Source organism: Arabidopsis thaliana, chromosome 5 (assembly GCF_000001735.4).
Source record: "Arabidopsis thaliana chromosome 5, partial sequence".
Taxonomy (NCBI): Eukaryota; Viridiplantae; Streptophyta; class Magnoliopsida; order Brassicales; family Brassicaceae; genus Arabidopsis; species Arabidopsis thaliana.
This window is the reverse complement of record NC_003076.8, coordinates 3,028,114-3,047,004: the sequence shown is the minus strand read 5'-3', so window position 1 is coordinate 3,047,004 and position 18,891 is coordinate 3,028,114. Positions and strand designations below refer to the sequence as shown.

At 36.2% G+C, this 18,891-nt stretch overlaps 5 protein-coding genes, 1 non-coding gene and 1 pseudogene across 9 annotated transcripts; 5 read left to right on the top strand and 2 right to left on the bottom strand.

The window, feature by feature from the left end:
* Positions 1-2,458: 2,458 nt before the first annotated feature.
* Positions 2,459-4,101, top strand: AT5G09800 (ARM repeat superfamily protein). Its single transcript, NM_121017.3, has one exon. The coding sequence runs from the start codon at positions 2,653-2,655 to the stop codon at positions 3,880-3,882; it is 1,230 nt and encodes a 409-aa protein (NP_196542.1). The 5' UTR covers positions 2,459-2,652; the 3' UTR covers positions 3,883-4,101.
* Positions 4,102-4,321: 220 nt separating this feature from the next.
* AT5G09795 lies at positions 4,322-4,865 on the bottom strand (annotated as a pseudogene). The gene is made up of 3 exons: positions 4,818-4,865; positions 4,566-4,721; positions 4,322-4,462 (listed from the first exon to the last, which is right to left on the bottom strand).
* Positions 4,866-5,798: 933 nt separating this feature from the next.
* Positions 5,799-8,027, top strand: ATXR5 (TRITHORAX-RELATED PROTEIN 5). Of its 2 annotated transcripts, none has more exons than NM_001343068.1 (6): positions 5,799-6,389; positions 6,490-6,570; positions 6,838-7,064; positions 7,160-7,260; positions 7,347-7,559; positions 7,642-8,027. In NM_001343068.1, the coding sequence occupies exons 1-6, from the start codon at positions 6,035-6,037 to the stop codon at positions 7,799-7,801; spliced, it is 1,137 nt and encodes a 378-aa protein (NP_001318519.1). In that variant the 5' UTR covers positions 5,799-6,034; the 3' UTR covers positions 7,802-8,027. The 2 variants fall into 2 exon arrangements, with proteins under 2 accessions (NP_001318519.1, NP_001078559.1); NM_001085090.2 differs by having other exon boundaries at positions 5,844-6,389; positions 6,835-7,064; positions 7,642-8,025.
* Positions 8,028-8,390: 363 nt separating this feature from the next.
* Positions 8,391-10,049, top strand: AT5G09780 (Transcriptional factor B3 family protein; the record flags this gene model as incomplete). Its single annotated transcript, NM_121015.2, has 4 exons — positions 8,391-8,619; positions 9,045-9,339; positions 9,420-9,718; positions 9,816-10,049. Exons 1-4 carry the CDS (start codon positions 8,521-8,523, stop codon positions 10,047-10,049), a joined length of 927 nt encoding a protein of 308 aa, NP_196540.1. The 5' UTR covers positions 8,391-8,520.
* A 359-nt stretch (positions 10,050-10,408) lies between these two features.
* On the top strand, positions 10,409-11,975 carry AT5G09770 (Ribosomal protein L17 family protein). The gene is made up of 6 exons (NM_121014.4): positions 10,409-10,542; positions 10,630-10,684; positions 10,921-10,971; positions 11,197-11,288; positions 11,375-11,452; positions 11,588-11,975. The coding sequence occupies exons 1-6, from the start codon at positions 10,487-10,489 to the stop codon at positions 11,736-11,738; spliced, it is 483 nt and encodes a 160-aa protein (NP_568216.1). The 5' UTR covers positions 10,409-10,486; the 3' UTR covers positions 11,739-11,975.
* Positions 11,976-12,426: 451 nt separating this feature from the next.
* Positions 12,427-14,986, bottom strand: AT5G09760 (Plant invertase/pectin methylesterase inhibitor superfamily). Of its 2 annotated transcripts, none has more exons than NM_001343067.1 (2): positions 13,590-14,986; positions 12,427-13,326 (listed from the first exon to the last, which is right to left on the bottom strand). In NM_001343067.1, the coding sequence occupies exons 1-2, from the start codon at positions 14,635-14,637 to the stop codon at positions 12,641-12,643; spliced, it is 1,734 nt and encodes a 577-aa protein (NP_001331158.1). In that variant the 5' UTR covers positions 14,638-14,986; the 3' UTR covers positions 12,427-12,640. The 2 variants fall into 2 exon arrangements, with proteins under 2 accessions (NP_001331158.1, NP_196538.1); NM_121013.3 differs by having other exon boundaries at positions 12,462-13,326; positions 13,590-14,630.
* Positions 14,987-16,115: 1,129 nt separating this feature from the next.
* On the top strand, positions 16,116-16,188 carry AT5G09755. The gene has a single exon. It is a non-coding gene; the product is annotated as a tRNA-Glu (tRNA).
* Positions 16,189-18,891: the final 2,703 nt, after the last annotated feature.

Here is an 18,891-nt window from a genome sequence, read left to right as displayed (position 1 = left end):
GGTTCTATTTGTATGTTTCTTTTTATTTACTCATATGGTTCTATTCTTATCTCTCTTATTAAGGAAAACCATGCACTAAACCTAAATCTAGTTAATCATGGATATTTACGTAGTAATTACATTATTCAAAACATACTAAATCAAATTGGAGACACAAGATGTTTTACCCCTATACTACCTTCACTTGAGTTTAAATTAACTATTTCTGAACATGATCTCATATTGGAATGCGTAAAAAACGTTGTTGGGCAAAAACAATAACGTCTCTTCATAGCTCTTGATATGACCCACAAGACAAAAAAAGTTGGAGGAAGACTCCTTTATAGCTGTCTTTAATTAGGTTCACGTATAAGTACTATTGCATATTTATGATATTTCTAATTTTGCGTTTGAAATAACATGTATTATGTGGGTTTGACCATGTCTGATCATATAATAACGGTTTTAGCATTGACCATTAGGATTACAGGTTATTAACATTGTCAAGATTTTTAGTTTACTTTCAATTTAAAATACATTTCACATTTGTTTCTATAATATATTATCAATTAATCCTCTCTGTGGAGTGAAAGTGAGAGGGGACAAAGAGAAGAAAACGAAAGAAAAATAATTAGTGGTGGGTCAAGGTCAAGCCTTTTCATTTCATGTTATGTGAAAAAAATATAATTCATATTACTTGACGACAAAATAAAATAATTTCATATCAGTTTGATAATACTATAGTGTATTCTATCCTTGCAATCTCTTACAATTGATTGAGCAAACCACGCGCATATGCATAAAAAAGTTTCTATATTTCCTAGATCTATCCTTTACGTAAAACAAGTTCGAGCTAAAACGTAACGTGACTTAACGACCAGGCAATACAACTACTGCACCGCAAGACCGGATCAACCAATTCTAAATTTTAGTCATCATCAAGACATCAACTTTTTATTTCTTGGACATCTTCCTTAACGTAATCATCAACTTAAAGACCGTAGCTTTAGTGGACACTTTTGAGTTGCATCCTCTTTTGCGGCATATATATTGAAGGCAGAGAATAATGACGATGAGACCCCTTTGTACGAACAAGATGTCAGAACTTAGAAGAACGAAGGAAACCGAACATAAAAGGCAACAACAGTAGTTGTGTCAGAACAACAACAGTAAATGAGATGTAAAAGCTTGTCCAGGCTAGTTCCTTAGCGTTACTGTAACAACACTGTTGAAAATATACGAGTATAAAATAGTACTATTACAAATTACAACCAAAGCGATTTTCGTGCTAATTACCGACCATCTGTTCATACACGTTTTTTTTTTTTTTTTTACCGACCATCTGTTCATACACGTTTTCTCCAATGCATCATTCTCATTGATTTTTTTTTTTTATTGTCACAGTATTTTTTTGTAATCCGAAAGGTTAAATGCTTCTCTCTAAAGTTTAGTGACTTTTGCAATACAATTACCCTCCGCCAAAAACTTAAGCGCAATTCTTCACTAAAAGAAACGTTATTTCATTGCAATCGCACTACATTTACATATATAATATAAACACGATCATAAAGATAACAAATGCGATGAGGCTCATACCAAAAAAACATAAAAAGTGCGATGAGGTTATAGCATAACGATAACTCGCCTTCTTTCTTTATTTGTTTTCTATGTATTGACATAGAAAAAGAGGAGTAAATTTAATGGGCCTCTGATTCGCAAAATAATAATAAATGACTAAGCCTACGAACGATGGTTTGGGTTACATACAAGGCCCATACACGAGCCTGGACTGTCACATTCACATAACCGAGTAGTAGTTTACTCTTGATGTCATTGACACTTTGTCGCTAAGGTAATCGATAAAGACTTTATTTAAAGTGGACTTTGAAAAGGAAAAGGAAGCAACAAAAGTTGCAAAAGGCCGTCGAATCTGTCTGGTCAATAAGTTCACTTCCTTTTATCACATTTGTTTTACAAATATTAATGACTACAACAATTCTTCAAGGGACAATACGAGTATTTTATTTACGAGAACTGGACAAATTGTTTATAGGCTCTTTAAAAGAAATCAAAAGGTTCCCGAGTTTCCTCGAACGGTGCAATTTTAAAATGTAAGTGGATCCTTAGGCGAAATCTGTACCGTTGGTGGTACTGTTAACGGTTGAGATGAACTCGAATACAAATCTTAGTCTACGCGCGCCGAAAGATACCCAGACTCAACTATTTGACCAAAAGTGAGAGAACGAAATACGGAAAAGTATTCATTTCATGGGTTTGGCATATAATAAATAAATATGTCAAAAAAGTTTTTTCTCCCAATGTTATACAAAGTTGAAAATAAACATGCAAAATTAGGGAAATTTTATTAACTACTGTAAATAATAATCTCAATTTAACAAAAAACTGTCTCTCCATATTATTTAAAACCTTAGCATAATTTAAAAAAATTAAGATTCATAAAATAAAATAACGTAATTATATTTTTTTTTAAATGGAAAAGTATCAAGAGGTTGTTCAAAAAGTGAATTTTGACGTCAGCATATTTGAACTCTCTCTCATGACTCATCATCTTCTTAAAACCTAACCACACGAGTCACGTCTCTTTCTCTCTCAGTGATTTTGTTATTTATTCTCTCTTTGAAACGTTTTCGCCGAAGAAGAAAGAGCAAAAACATGAGGAGCGATGATCTTTACATCACCACCGTCCCTTGTTTCTTCAAATGTCCAATTTCACTTGATGTGATGAAATCTCCGGTGAGTCTCTCCACCGGCGTTACATACGACCGAGTTAGCATCCAACGTTGGCTCGATGATGGTAACAATACTTGTCCCGCGACGATGCAGATTCTTCAGAACAAAGAATTCGTACCTAACCTAACTCTTCACCGTCTCATTGATCACTGGTCCGACTCCATCAACCGTCGAGCCGATTCTGAGTCTCCGGAATCCGATACTCCGACGCGAGACGAAATTAACGCTGCGATTGAGAGATTCCGGATCGAGAATGATGCTCGTTCGAAGATTCTCCGGTTCGCGAGAGAATCTGATGAGAACAGAGAGTTTCTCGCCGGGAAAGATGATTTCGTAGCGATGCTTGTGGATCTCATTAGCGATTCCAGAAACTTCTCTGATTCTCAATTGCTACTCGTTGGAGAAGCGGTGAAGATTCTGAGCATGATTCGTCGGAAAATCTTCGATCGGAGACGGTTATCGAATCTGATCTTAACGAACGGTGGTGATTGCTTGACTTCCTTCTTCCTATTGATTAAACGCGGGAATCCAAAATTGAAGATCGATTGCTCCGCCGTGCTTGAGTTTATCGCCGTCGACGCAGAGTCAAAGCTTATAATCGCCAAGGGAGAAGGATTGGTCACCGAGATTATTAAATTGATAAGCTCAGATTCCGACTCAAGCTTAATCGAAGCGAATTTATCTTTATTAATCGCGATTGCGTCTTCAAAACGCGTGAAACTCGCATTAATCAGAGAAAAGCTAGTCACGAAACTCACGAGTTTGTTAACAGATCCAACTACGAGCGTTTCAGTGACGGAAAAATGCTTAAAGCTTCTCGAAGCTATTTCGTCTTGTAAAGAAGGTCGATCGGAGATTTGTGATGGTGTGTGCGTGGAGACGGTGGTGAATAAGCTGATGAAAGTGTCGACGGCGGCGACTGAACACGCCGTTACGGTTTTGTGGAGCGTCTGTTATCTTTTCAAGGAAAAGAAGGCGCAAGATGCCGTTATTAGAATTAACGGCGTTACGAAGATACTGTTACTTTTACAGAGTAATTGCTCGCTTACCGTTAGGCATATGCTAACGGATCTTCTTAAGGTGTTCAAGGTGAACTCAAGATCTTGCCTTTCGGTATACGAAACCAAAACGACACATATTATGCCGTTTTGATTATCCCCCCTCCGTATTAACTTCTTTAGGGATTATTACTTGTTGGTAAAAAAAATTCAAGTTGTAAGGAAAGAGATTTTTTGGAAGGTGAATGGAATTGTTATCACGGCCAATGCCATTAGAACTTTGAGAATAAATTGCAATGTTCTTTAGTACTAGTATCATTGCAATGTTGATACTCTAAACCAGAATTTTATGTTTGGACTTGGCAAAATCGTATTAAAAGTAAAGCTATCAATATGCTCTATCAAGGGAGATGTTGTCTTTGTATCTAAAACAAACTGAATCTTGATTGATTGAGCAGTCAAAAACAAAATTGGATTTAAAAGATTACAAGAAGTGGATTTGGCATTTGGAGGAACGTTAGGATAAGGAAGGAGGTCTTTGGTGAGTTGCAATTTCTTGTCAACATCAACCTTAGTACCAATTTCCACTTTCATTACTTGAAGAAATTCACTTTCCGACAGAACAGCCTCACTTGTTCGACTTCTCTAAGATTCCCTCTACACCCGTATAACTCCAACACCTTCAACGTATTTCCATCAATGCTATACCCACAAGTACTTACACACTGAAAACCCTGAAACAACGGATAGAAAAGAAAAGAACACACAGTAAGTGAAACTCCGAGATTAAATTTATAATTGAGAAAGAGAAAAAGAGATCATATTATACATACAAACCTTGAGGATCAAAGTTTCTAGATTGGGAGAGCTTTTTATCAGAGTCCAAAGAACTTTCCAACCTTTTTTCGTCTTAGACTCAAACGATAGTTTAACAAGGTTTTTAAACAAGGGAAATTCATTACTACGCCAATAATCGAAGCAATGACGCATCATCTACAACACACAAGCAAACTGGTCATGAATGAAACACAAACAAATTGGTCAAGCATGAATGTAACAAGATACATGGAGAAGAGAGAGACATCATACTTTAACGGTAGTAGAAGCAAGGTCAAGAATGTTTTTCATATTCCTCATATTCATAGGGACAAAACTCATAAGGCATAGAAAGATCGATGCGGGCTTCTCGAAGGGAATCCATTGTGATGGACCAGTAATAGTCTTATTTCTTTGATTTTTTTGGAATACTATGACTTAAACAGTATTAGTATAAGCAAAACTTACATGGCGAGCATATATGAATATCTTGAAGCATCCACCGATGCAAGACTTAAGTTTTCATCCTTGTGAAGAAGTGCAACAACCTTAATAAAGGACTTAGCCACAAAATTACCTAGCATACACCCCGGTTCAGAAAATATGATAAGAAAGTTTTGCTCTCATCGTCAAGAATATATCAAACAACCATTTCACTTGTTCCAATTATGTATATTATTCTTTATAGTCTATACCATAACTATTTCATTAACGCTAACACCGCAATTTCTTATTAATTAAAAACCTTGAAAAAAATAGAGAAAACTATTCATATATAAAATTATAAGATAAAAATTTACAATTGAAAGATATTATATATGTATATAAAATTATGAAAATCAATATGGCGAAAAATTCTTAAATCGGAAACAGAAAATTATGTTAAACCATAAGACATAATTTATTAAATTTTGTATTTTATAGATTCAGATTTATGTAATATTACATTGTTGGTCAAACCAGAACACTTTGGTTTAGCTTGTCAAATAAAGAACTTGAGCCTCCAATGAGGCGGACCGACTGTTGGGCTTGGCGTTGGGGTGGCTCAGTTGACGAAATTGACGTTTACTGTGTTTGTATTGAGCCCACCAACATATATTTTTTTTCAATTGAAAGATATCTATTTTTGTAATTACGTTTGTATAGTATAGTTAATACTGTATTAATTTTTATATCAATCCCTAGTAAATTAAATAAGTAAAATTTAGTTAAGAAATTTAGTAACAATTAAAAGGCTTTAATGGTTGTAAATTTATTAGTATCACTTACAATGTTTAAACCTTTTAAGACATACCAGTAATTTTGAATTTGTCAAAGGTCAAAAAAACAAAAGAGCCGATAAAGAAGAGTCTCAAAGGAAGAATCCCAAATTACACTCCAGGTGATGCGCACATCAGTTTTCGTGCGCACACGCGGCGGTGCACATTAGCCCCAACCAATCAAAATCATATATCCCGTTCTCCGGCGACTCTTCGTCGTGAGCTTCCGTCATGGCCACATGGAACGCATCCTCCCCTGCGGCGTCTCCTTGCTCATCGAGGCGACGAACGAAAGCTCCAGCGAGACGCCCTTCCTCCGAATCTCCACCACCGAGGAAGATGAAATCAATGGCTGAGATAATGGCGAAATCTGTCCCTGTGGTTGAACAAGAAGAAGAAGAAGACGAAGACAGCTACAGTAACGTCACCTGCGAGAAATGTGGTTCTGGAGAAGGAGACGATGAGCTTCTTCTCTGTGACAAATGCGATAGAGGCTTTCACATGAAATGCCTTAGACCCATTGTTGTTCGTGTCCCCATTGGAACTTGGCTTTGTGTCGATTGTTCCGACCAACGACCTGTAAGAAGTATGGATTTTTTGTTTCTTCGCTTTTAAATTTCCTAATTTTCTTGTGTTCTTTGTTTAATAAAAAAATGGATTTTTCTCTTGTCCGGTGAAATGTTTAGGGTTATCTCAGAAGAAGATTTTACATTTCTTTCGGATTGAGAAGCATACTCATCAAACAGACAAATTGGAATTGAGTCAAGGTGCGATTTTTGTTTTTGGATTTCATGATATGATCATAAAGTTCTTGAGTTGATGAATCTGACGAGATGTTTCACTTGATTAAATAGTTAGATGAATATGAAATAGCTTAACTTTGGCCTATTATATGCTTGAAATTTTGTTGCACCTTATGTAGGGTTAATAAGCATTGATGAGAACTTATACATATCATATACATAGATCATAGATGCTTCAGGATTAAACTAATAACAAGTGTTTGAGATTGAGATTTCTTTGTTTTGAAGAAGAAACTAGAAAGCGGAGACGATCTTGCTCTTTGACAGTGAAGAAAAGAAGGAGAAAACTCTTACCTTTGGTTCCATCAGAAGATCCTGATCAGAGGCTTGCACAAATGGGAACACTTGCTTCTGCATTAACGGCATTGGGTATCAAATACAGCGATGGTTTAAATTATGTTCCCGGAATGGCTCCTCGGTCTGCAAATCAATCCAAGTTAGAGAAAGGTGGGATGCAGGTAATAAACAAAAACAATCTTTCAGCCATTTATCCATAACTCTCTTATTTTAAGTTACTTCCTTGATTGTTTATCTCGGTTTTTACTTTTCGCAGGTGCTATGCAAAGAAGATTTAGAGACATTGGAACAATGTCAATCTATGTATAGACGAGGAGAATGCCCTCCTCTCGTTGTGGTATTTGATCCGCTTGAAGGGTATCTCTCTCTATTCCTTCGATCAACCTTCCCATAATGACAAAGTGGAGTTGTAAACATGTTCTTTGGTTATTCCGTTTGTACAGTTACACAGTTGAAGCAGATGGTCCTATTAAGGACTTAACATTCATAGCTGAATATACAGGGGATGTTGATTACTTGAAAAACCGAGAAAAAGACGATTGTGACAGCATCATGACTCTCCTTTTATCAGAAGATCCTTCAAAGACTCTTGTTATCTGTCCAGACAAGTTTGGAAACATATCTCGCTTCATTAATGGCATTAACAATCACAATCCGTAAGCAACAAATTCAAAATTGTTTTCCCCCCACTAAACTGGTTTATAACATTGAATCATCACATCACACTGATTGTTGCAGGGTTGCTAAGAAGAAGCAGAACTGCAAATGCGTGAGGTATAGCATAAACGGCGAATGTCGAGTTCTTCTAGTGGCTACACGCGATATATCGAAAGGGGAAAGGCTCTATTATGACTACAATGGTTATGAACATGAGTATCCTACTCATCACTTCCTCTGATCTTTCAATTCTAACAGTTCTACAGAGTCTCTAGATCAGATGTTCTTTTTGTTGCCATATTACAGGTCAATTATAAATGTAGGGCTGCTGAATATATGGCCTTTAATTATGAAGTTAGCGGTAGAATAATTGGATTTGGAATGACATTACAGAGATTAAGATGTGGCAAATGTCAATTGCTGAACTTTTGTTTGATATCAAATGAAATCCTAACCTTTTTCTTATATGTTCTTGGAGACAACTTCACCACCTTAAGTGGTTGCCAAATAAGTTATAATTTCTTTTATACTCTTCTTCATAAATTTATCAAAATGAAGAACTAATCCAATACAGTCATTACCTAAACAGAAAAGTATAATTACAGTACTTGCCTAGTGTCGTACTTCTTATTTCCAGTCACCGAAATGTATTAACGCCAAAAGAGATTCATCTGTTATGCATAATAATCGCATGCTATGAATTAAATGAACACATCCAAAAAGGATGAAGTCACAATTGTACTACAGTTTCAGTATTGAGAGGAAAGCTTTTTTCACTTTGACCACTTTGATTGAATCATATCTTTGAAATTTTAAGTGGTGCTTTGCTACATATTCAACGGCTCAACAAGACAGAGAGAAAAATATTACGAGAGGAGATAGAGAGTGAGAGAGACGAGCAAGTTGAAGGAGCAAAACTTGTAGGTGAGAGCTTGAATCAGAACATTTCAAAGGAGAGAGATGGCAAGTAACCCTGATTTTCTTTGGTGCAAAGAAGAGAGGAAGCAGGAAAGCTTCTTCAAAGTTCTTAAGCGTTCCGACATGTCTTCAGAGGACACGGTAAACTATGTTCTAAACTCTTTATGTTGTTGAATTAGCTTAGTCTAGAAAGGTTAAACTTTCGGTTTCTTAAAGGTTTGAATCTTGTCGTTAACTGTCTTTATGGGTCTAGAAAAAGCTTTTGTTTTTCTTTTCTGAGGAACTTTTTTCATGGTTTTGTGCTTCTCTTAGTTCTCAGTTCTCTGTCTGAATGTGAAGATGTGTACTTTATTTCTTGTGGATGAGATCTGTTCTGTTCATTTTCACCGTCTTGTTGTGTTTGTCATTTGTGTGTTATAGCTCACTGATTTCATGGTTAGATTTGAAACTTTGTACTCAGATTCTTGATGGGATGTGTAAAAGCTCACTGATTTTTCACTGTTTTATATTAATATCAGACATGTATCTTACTTATATCTTTTCATCTTTCTTTTATATAACCACAGCGAGCGATTCCGTACGACTTTGTGATAAACTTCTCTGACAATGAGCTCTCCGGAGACATGAAGTTCAGAGTGCAATGGGGAAACTCTTGGAAAGTAAAAATCTCCAAGAACCCGAGATTCTACTTCATGGAGAAGTCTGGATGGGAGAAGTTCGTGATAGACAATGCCTTGGGAGACCACGAGTTTCTTACCTTCACTCACAAAGGACAGATGAGCTTCACTGTGAAAATCTTCAACAAAGATGGCAAGGAGATGATGCAACCTCCGCAATCCAGAGCCTCTTTCGCTTCTTCTAGTAAGATTTTGATTCTCTGATTATGAAACAGTGAACCGGATTAAAGACATTGATTCTTCATACTTTTGATGATGAAACAGGTCGTGTCAAAACAGAACAAGATGTCAAGAGGGAGGAAGAGGTGTTGGTGTCTTCTGACTCGAGGTCTCGTGGCCCGACAACAGCAGCTGAAACTAATAGAGGAGGCAGCTACAAAAGGAAGCTCAACTTTGGGAAGAAGAAAGCTGAGGAAACCCAAACTTACAAGAGGACTGAGAGGACCCAAAATTCCAAGAGGACGGAGAGAGTGGTTAGTAAGGAGAGAGTTTATGCAGGCGAACCTTCCTCTTCTGTTGCAGGATTCAAAATCTTTATCTCGAAATCATACATCAAATCCCTGGTATGATAAGAGCACTAACACACAGTTTCTGATATTGGCTTTTGTGTCAAACTTGATATGTTAATGATTGACGAACAAAATTGGTTTGGTTTTTCAGGCGATCCCGAAACCTTTTGGAAATTATATGCCGAAGGAGAAAACAAGGGTCAAGATCCATCATCCAGATGGGGAGAAGACATGGAAGGTTGTTTTTGTGGTAAAAGAGAGGGGTCAAATTTTCTCTGGTGGATGGAAACGTTTGTGCAAGGAGTATCCTGTTGTTTTTGGGGACACTTGCAAATTCACCCTCATCACACCACTCGAGCTGCTTCTAGTTGTCTCAAAGCCATAAGAGAGAATAACTCACTGATGAATGATGCTGATGGATGTGAAGGTGCCTTGGATAACAAGCAACTGAAGTAAACTACTTTTATGTTTAATGGTGTTAGTTTGGTTATGTGAACTTTCCTACTCGTCTGTAGCTTTCATATGTTTGGGACCAATTTTTATTTGTTTCGTGTTTCCGTGAGACATTAATTTGCTTTCTCTTAGTTATATTCAGCAACCAAAATCTGTTGGAACTTTTTTTGAGGCAGATTCCAAATTTTAGTTTAGAACAGAATTAGTCAAAAACCGGTTTGTAGGATATATGGGCCCTTTTGTCCAAAAAAAAGAGAGGATATATATGGGCCCAAAGCCCAAACCCAGTAGGCGCTTCACAGAGTTACAGTCTCTCCTCCTCCTTTAGGGTTCTTCTCTCTGTTCAGAGATCACTTCTCCGACGCAGAAATGACGAAGTTCAGGAAGCTTGGTCGGCCGGCGGGTCACCGTATGTCCATGCTTAGGTTTAGTCTCCAGCTTTTCTTTTTGCTACGTCTCACTTTCTTTTTAGATAGAAATCGTTTGATTTTTGAAGTGTTGGTATCACTCAGGACTATGGTTTCTCAGTTGGTGAAGCACGAGCGTATTGAGACCACTGTCACTAAGGTATTGTACTGATTCTCTTTCTCCCATTGTCAGGGTTTAATTAGGGTTTATAGAATCTGCCATTTTCCTACGTCTAACTCAATTTCATCAGATTCTAATGTCTGTTTTGTGGAAAAAGGATACTCCTTAATAGCAAATTCCGATTCTTGAGCTATTTTATACTCACTGTGAAACGTGTGTAGTGGTATTTATTGATTGCAAATTTATATGCTAAAGAAAAAAAATGGATTTTGCAGGCTAAAGAGGTTCGTCGTCTTGCTGATAATATGATTCAACTCGGCAAAGAGGTATTTTTATGTTTCCTTCATGTCTTTGATACTGTTGTTGAACTCAAAGAGTTTCATATTATTCGATTACTGATTGATAACATTCCATCTTTTGTATCACACTATATGTGCCAGCTTTTAAGCCCTACTAAGTTCTTCTCATTTCTAATCAGCAGTACTATATGGTCTGATAGAGGTGTTAGCTCGTTATGTATGATAACTTCATCTTGGTGATGAAATTTATAGGGGTCACTCTCTGCTGCAAGGCGAGCAGCTGGTTTTGTGAGAGGAGATGATGTCCTTCACAAGATTTTCACAGAACTGGCACATAGATACAAGTGAGTCTTCAAATTCTTTTGGCATCATTTTAACAGTCCATTGCCTAAGCGCTTTGCATTATCTGGATATATATTATTTGTTACAGAGATAGAGCTGGTGGATACACAAGACTGCTACGTACTCGCATACGAGTTGGTGATGCTGCTCCTATGGCCTATATCGAGTAAAACTAGTTTCTTTTCTTTATCAGTCTTTCTGGTTTTACATTCATATCTCCATGTTAGATCAAATAAGAAGTGTTAATGATTTGGAAGCTTTCTGGTGAACTAATTTGGTCGATACTTGATACTTTGGATAGGTTTATTGACAGAGAGAACGAGCTTAGGCAATCAAAACCAGCAACACCTCAACCACCGCAACGAGTGCCATTGGACCCATGGGAAAGATCTCGGCTCACCAGGCAGTTCGCTCCGCCTAAGGAGGAGAAAATCCCTGATTCTGAGCTGTAATGTGGCATAAGCAATTTCCCTCTGTTCACCAAATATCTTGTCTCTGTCTCAAAAATGTATTTTCGTGATCATTTATCATATGCCACAATATGTTTTTACAGAAGGCAAACAATAAGTTAGCTTTTTCATTTGTTTGAACATTGAAAATGTACTCTTGAAAACATTAACAGGCTTAGAGAGACTCTTTCTTTGCCTATCTACCTATGAACTAAACTGTTAGTAAAAAATGTTACTCTCTTTTTCTTGCTCCTACAAGATTAGGTTAGAGTTTGAGATGCTAATCTCTTAATGTGTGCCCTATGATCGACCAAAAGCAGTAAAATTTATGTACCTAATGCATGGACCTTTTACCTAGTTAACTATCTTTAGGTGAACTACTTAACAGAACCTAAAACCCCAACTTGATTTTCCATTTGAAACCTACTCTTGTTTGAATTTAATGTTTATTTACCTGCCCTTTACCAGTTTCTGCGACCTGCATCATCCTCCTGACTTTTACAGCCATCTCTAAACCATTGAGATGGTGATAATGATAATGATGATGATGATGTCTACTTCGTTGAAAACTTTTGGGGATTTCGTTTTCTTACAACAAATTCTGCTTTAACGTCAAGCAAAACGCAACTTGAGATCCTCCTCCATACACATTTATGATTTTAGCCCAACACGCTATATATGGAATCATTCCCTGCATACACCTATAGGCAAAAAAGTTGCTTTCTTCCAAGTTTTGAAACTTTATTGTTTTACTTCAATTAGTCCTAAGACTATGAACTCTCAATTGATATAACATGAATGCAATGTTTGCTTTTATGTTTAAAACAGTTTATCAACTAAATTACAATGAGATGGTTTTCTTCTTTTAAAACATTCCTAAACCCCTTATAGTCTTAAAGATTGATTTAAGCAGACATCGAAGCCCACTCATCAGCCTGAATAAAGTTAGCCACCGAATACACATGAACATGCTCGTCCGGTATCTGACTGCTCCATGAAACCCTTTGTGACCTATCTGATCCCGGACCCGTGTTCTTAGATTCACCGTAATAAAGTGTCTTGAGCGCGAAATCCCCGCTCCAAGGTAACCATCCATCAGGAGTAATCAAAGCCTCTAAATTACAACCTATAAACACAGTCCTTGAGTAATCTTTCCATGGCCTCCCCAAGAAGTTCTTATGCACCTTAGGGTTAGCTTTAAACAGCTTCATGTACTCCTCTGTTCCGTTAATCAAACAGTTCAAGAACACGAAACCCGTGGACTGGGACGGGTCAATCCTTCCTTGGGCAGTGACTGCGTTTTTCTCGCCCTTTTCAGGGTTAATTTGACGCGGTGCGATTAGGATTTCACAGTCTTGGAAGACAGCAGCTGAATTCCCAAAGATAAAGTCAACATTTCCTTGGATACGACAGTTTTTGTAGAACTGACGAAGACCATGGGCATAGAGAGTGTCTTGGTTCCCAAGGAACTCGCAATTCTCGATCAGAGAAAAATCGCTGTCGGATCTAAACGCCACCGCTTGGTGAGCGTCTGGTCCCGCCGTGTTCTGGAACGTTAGATCACGAGCCATGAATCCATCTCCTACCACTCCTAAACAAAACAAAACATTCAAATCACATATAAATTCACTTTTGGCATTACTATTACAATTAACAAAAAAAAATGATTAATATGCTTATCATTTTGGAATAGCTCATCAAAAAAGTATTCTTTCACGTGACCAGACTTAAACCACATAATATTTATCTACATCTAAACTCTAATAACAATATTAAAATTATGAACTTTCAACTCTTAATTTATACAAAAAAACTATGTTGCTTTAACATTAAAAAGTTACGAGAGACACTCACCGACAGTTGCAGTATTGTACGTAGTGATCCCAGGCATACCGGCGTTTAACGAACCTGTAATGACCGTTTTGCCCATACCGTCACCGATAAACACAACGTTCTTCTTCTCAAACGGAACAATAACGTTCTCCTCGTAGACTCCTTCGCTAATCTTTATAACGAACTTACGCATTCCGTTATCCTCCGGCGCAGCGTTAACGGCGTCTTGCACCGTCTTGTAACCGCATTTTCCGTCTTTACACACCGTCACGTCTTCTTTTAAACCGGAAGGAAAACCCAAATTAAGCCCTGTACTCGGATCTAAGCCCAAACCAGGCCCAGTCTTTTCCCAAAACCCGTCACGTTCCGTTGCTGGGTAAGTCCACGACGCGACGTTGTCTCCGAAGTTATCGTACGATACCATCATGCTAAGCGCGTTGCTGGTGACGTGGATAAGTCCGTCGAGAAACGACATCGTTTCACCTACTTGGCTCGTGTCGTTGACGTACTTGAGCGCTGACCATGAATCGTACTGGTACACTAGAGCAGCGCTCATCCAAGCTCGAGCGTCTTTGATTTTGCCACGTGTTAAAGCTTGATCCGTCGATTGAGTGCGGTGCTCGGAGTAAGTGAGAAGCTGGAGACACGTGTTCGCGGCGTTTGTACGGTTTAGATTCCCTACGGACGAGTCTACAATAGACTTGATTTTTGATTGGGCGGTTTTGAGGTTTTGGAATGAGAATGAGATCGCTGAGTGAATGATCTGGATTGGTTTAGGATCCGGAGGAACCCGACCCTGTTCGGATAGGGAAGAGACGCATTGGTCTGGGTAACGAGTTGCGTTACAAGCGAGACGGATCTGAGCGGCGAGAGACGACGAAGGATTGACCGGAGAAGTGTCGCCGGAATTGTGGTGGTGGTGGTGACGGGAGGAGGAGGAGGGAGAGGAGAAGAGGAAGAGAGAGAAGAGAAGGATGAGAATGGAGGACATGGTTATGATTAAGAGACAGAAGCAACGTATTGGGGATTTTCTGCGGTGAGGATGATGATGGAGTTTCGAAGAAGCCATTAGAGACGAATGTGTGTGTATATATATGTATAGGTGTGTGTGTGTGTGGAAATTAATTAAAATTTTGGAAAGAAATAAAATTGAAATAAAAATAAGGAGAGATGGATTACAAGTCACAGACCATTAGAGAGTCACGGGCGGTGCGTAGTGGAACACTATGGGGGGGATCATGCGCGCAGAGACGGAGAGGAGAGAGAGAGATTGGAGTTTTGTGACTGTCCTTTTTCGTAATTACGGTTCTATTAGGGAAGATAAGGAGATTATAATAGATTGTCCGGTTAAGACCCCGGTTATGTATTGGTTTAATGTGTTTAGGTCCGTCTCACGCTATTGATCTTGATTCTTGACTTGCGGTTGGTAATTGTTGTTTTCTTAGTTTTTCTTTTTTTTTCATTTTTCCTAATATCGAATTATTGTTTATTTTGTTTTTGGATTCTTATTTTATACTCCCTCTGTTCCTAAAAGAGTGATGTTTTGGGTTTTTCACACAAAGAAAAGTAATTTTTATATTATTTATATTATTTTCTGTTAATTTAATAATATAAGTCTTATTTCTCTCCTCTCTCTATTGGTTATTAACAAAAATAATAATATTATTAACCTACAACATCAATCTTTATGAAACAAAAATAAAATCTAAAACATCAAATTTCATGGAACAAAGGGAGTATACGATTAATAGTCTAATTTTAGTAAGCAATCGGCTCCAAACACTAATCTGGAGATTAGAATATATGTTGATTTGGTTAGGTTTGGTATTAGCAAACACTATATCACCAGTTTCAAGACTCTTATGTCTATTCTGCAATTACAGATTTTATACATATAAATGTAGTTAAAATTTTGAATTTTTGTTTATAATATACTAAACTTGTAAATTTTAAAATCTAACTTGATTGGAGGTTATATCTTTAGTTAATTTGATAATTACATTTAAATCTCAACGTAAATTATCAAACGTTAAACTAGAAAGAAATCTGAAGGATGTTAGAAATAAACTAGTTTCAACAAAAATAACCTAATTTTTTTGATTTCATAATGAATACCAAATAGGCAATTACATACTAAAATCTCTGAAATCATTTATCTCATAAGTTTTTATATCCAACATGTTTGGTATATGTATATATTTTTGGTCTAAAATAACATAACCAGATGTTTGTAGCGGCCCATATTTTTGGCTCGTATAAGCCCACTAAGATGGATTCTGCACCTTTGCCAATGACCCAATAAAATAACTTAGGGCTTTAAGGTTCCAAACCCACAATTACCATCCTCAGGTAAGTCGGGGGCTCGGGGCCAGGTATGAATTAGTCCAAATCCCCAAGTTTAGACAACCGATTTTGAGAAGAATGTTGTTTTCCTTTACGATTTGGATGTTATATCTTCTCTTGTTTAATGTTTTCTTTTCTTTCTTTTTTTTTTCAAAAAATTTGGTGTTACTAACATATTGACTAATTAATATTATTTATTACAAATCCGTTGTAGTCTAGCTGGTCAGGATACTCGGCTCTCACCCGAGAGACCCGGGTTCGAGTCCCGGCAACGGAGATTTATTTTTACTAATTACAGACAAAATTTACCCAATCCTAGCAGGGAACATGACTGATGTTCCAACTAATTACAGGTTTTTGGTTATATATATGTTTTATTCTGTCCCAATTCTTATACTCTTTGGATTTCAAAAATGTTCGGTTTTACTAGGACTTGTACTGTAATTTAAGACGAGTGGGATCACATGCCTCTAAGTAAAATGTGTTAAATTAATTTAATCTAGTAAAAAAAATCATCTGAAATTGGCTAAATTGTTCTTTACTTGAAAAAAAAAAAAAACTGTTCTTTCACTGTCCCCACTCACGATGATTCAATTACCCTGCATGCTCATAAACCTGAGCTAAGGAATTCCTTTTTATAGAAAAATGCTTATCGTCGAACAAAATGTTGATCAGTGGATGTTGGAAAAAAAAGAATGTTCATTAGTGGATATATTAATCGTTGAATGTTAAAATATTCATCAAAACATATAATTGATTGAGTCTATTTGGTTTTTTGTTAAATGAGTCTACTGTCTACTTCTCGTGTATGTAGCTACAATACGGCATTATGCGTCTATGCATGGATACTGGAAATACGTTTGTACCTGCAATAATCCAAGAAAATGAAAACCCTCGAAGTCAATTTCATATGTGTAATATTCTTCCCCTCAAAAACAAAAGAGAAAGAAAAATAAAGTGAAAAACTCATTAAAGAGTTTTCCATAACACTAACACTTTCGGACCAAACAAGAGACTTCTTCACTTTTCTTCACTGCAGCTTCCCATGCCTTGTAATCACTTTTTTGTAGACTTTTTAGATCCTCTCGCGAAAGAGAAAAAATAAACATGTTTTTTTTTTTTGCTACTCCATTTTAAAAAACTTAGCATCATTACTAATATTATAACACATAATCTACCCTCGTAGTTATAGAAATCAATACAATAACGCATATATATCCTACCTTTTTCGTCTAGCTTTATTTTTCTTAACTTGATATATAGCCAATTTGAAATTTTATTTTTGGATGAATTAAGCCAAGTGGTGAACTGGTGATTACTTATACATTTTCTTTTTTGGTTTGATCATTTTTAATGACCAAACCTAACCGGTGAAATTGGAGTAAGATAAAGTGATATCACTAGATTACAAAGTGTTCAAATTTGGAAAGAAACAACACTGAGTTTTTCTTTGTTTGTTCTTCTCCATGGTGGAAGCAGAAAGAGGAAATCCAAAAAAGAAAGAAAAAGAGAAGTCGCTGTAAGAGACCAGACTCTGAGGAAATGAGGGTGTGGTTCTTTGGGAATCGTAACGCACAAAGACGGAAGATTGTATCGCTATTAATAAAAAGGAGGAAGAAGCACAATTGCTGAAAAAAATAGTTATATATGTATGGCCTATATATATATATAGTTATTTAATGCTTTTTTATGTACGCGATAATTTGGATGAAAATAATGGAGATTGTCAGATTTTATGATTCAATCTTCATCGGAAAATGTTGCATAGTTATTTCACCCACTCACGTGTATATGTACTATATACATTTACACTAGATTCATCTAGTTAGGGTTTACGGTTACACTTTATACACAGACGAAATGGGGGCCGCTTGAGCTGTCACATGTTTAAACCATATCATAATAGATAAGCTAGTGATAATTTGCTTAAAAGAAAACATGATTTAGTAAATCAATTGCATTCAATTTTTGTTTATTACAACTCGGTATACATTTCGAAACATATTATACAAGCTTTATAAACCATTATGATATTTCACATCACAGTTGCAGAAATGTACATACAACCAAAAAGGAAAAAGTAATAATAAAATACTATATGTATTCTAAATGAAATCATAGATTTAAGAAGTAAATTAAATTTATGTGTCTTATATATTCTATTATTTTACATGTTTTTGTGGAAATTTAGAAACTAGCTGTCCAAAATGAATCATTTAACTTTCACATGTATGAAAAATATTAATAGACTTAATTAAAAAACACTCTAAATTTATGATCAGGCAATAAAAAAATTGTTCATTGCTCCAATCCATCCGAATTTGTATTATATAAAATACATGGCAAAATAAAACTTCTTTTAACTAAACTATATTATATTATAAGTCTTGCTCATGACTGTTATATACTTTAATAATATGATCGAATGCTAGCTATTATATTAAATACACAGTTACTCTTTTAATTGCGGTTTTCATTTTAAACCGCTATAAATGCGAAAACTATATAGTGTATACTTATATCGAATCAAATTAATTTCCAAAACTTGTGTGTGTATAAGTAGATGTTCATACATGTAGTTGGCAGTTGGGTGGATTTAATAAGAATATAATATACAGTGAACAATGGATTAATACCAAAGAAGTAACCCTATAATGCATGATTGCAGCCTGCATGCGCAATTTGTATGATTATAATGCAGACCAAATCATAACATATGTGCAAAATATACGCTTATATCTCATATATGTACATATACATGTGTATTTATACATTGCTTTTGTGTTGAGGCATATGACATAAGAAACTTGTCACATTAAATCAGAACCGTCTGATTTTTGTATAAACGGATCGAAACAACGTATATAAATTTGCCTCTTTTGAAGTCTCATAAAATTTCGTGTATTTTACGGATTTGTGTTTGTTTTATACACTTGTATACAAGAACGTTGTTACGTAGATGTGAACTTTGTTAATAAAA

Excerpts from the sequence above, each read along its gene's own strand:
- AT5G09760 (NM_001343067.1), bottom strand. The coding sequence starts at position 14,637 with ATGGCTTCTTCGAAACTCCATCATCATCCTCACCGCAGAAAATCCCCA. Across the intron at positions 13,327-13,589 it reads GTACAATACTGCAACTGTCG|GAGTGGTAGGAGATGGATTC; the intron begins GTGAGTGTCTCT and ends TGTTTTGTTTAG.
- ATXR5 (NM_001085090.2), top strand. The coding sequence starts at position 6,035 with ATGGCCACATGGAACGCATCCTCCCCTGCGGCGTCTCCTTGCTCATCG. Across the intron at positions 7,065-7,159 it reads TAGAGAAAGGTGGGATGCAG|GTGCTATGCAAAGAAGATTT; the intron begins GTAATAAACAAA and ends TACTTTTCGCAG. Across the intron at positions 7,261-7,346 it reads GTATTTGATCCGCTTGAAGG|TTACACAGTTGAAGCAGATG; the intron begins GTATCTCTCTCT and ends CCGTTTGTACAG.
- AT5G09770 (NM_121014.4), top strand. The coding sequence starts at position 10,487 with ATGACGAAGTTCAGGAAGCTTGGTCGGCCGGCGGGTCACCGTATGTCC. Across the intron at positions 11,289-11,374 it reads GAACTGGCACATAGATACAA|AGATAGAGCTGGTGGATACA; the intron begins GTGAGTCTTCAA and ends TATTTGTTACAG. Across the intron at positions 11,453-11,587 it reads GCTCCTATGGCCTATATCGA|GTTTATTGACAGAGAGAACG; the intron begins GTAAAACTAGTT and ends TACTTTGGATAG.
- AT5G09800 (NM_121017.3), top strand. The coding sequence starts at position 2,653 with ATGAGGAGCGATGATCTTTACATCACCACCGTCCCTTGTTTCTTCAAA.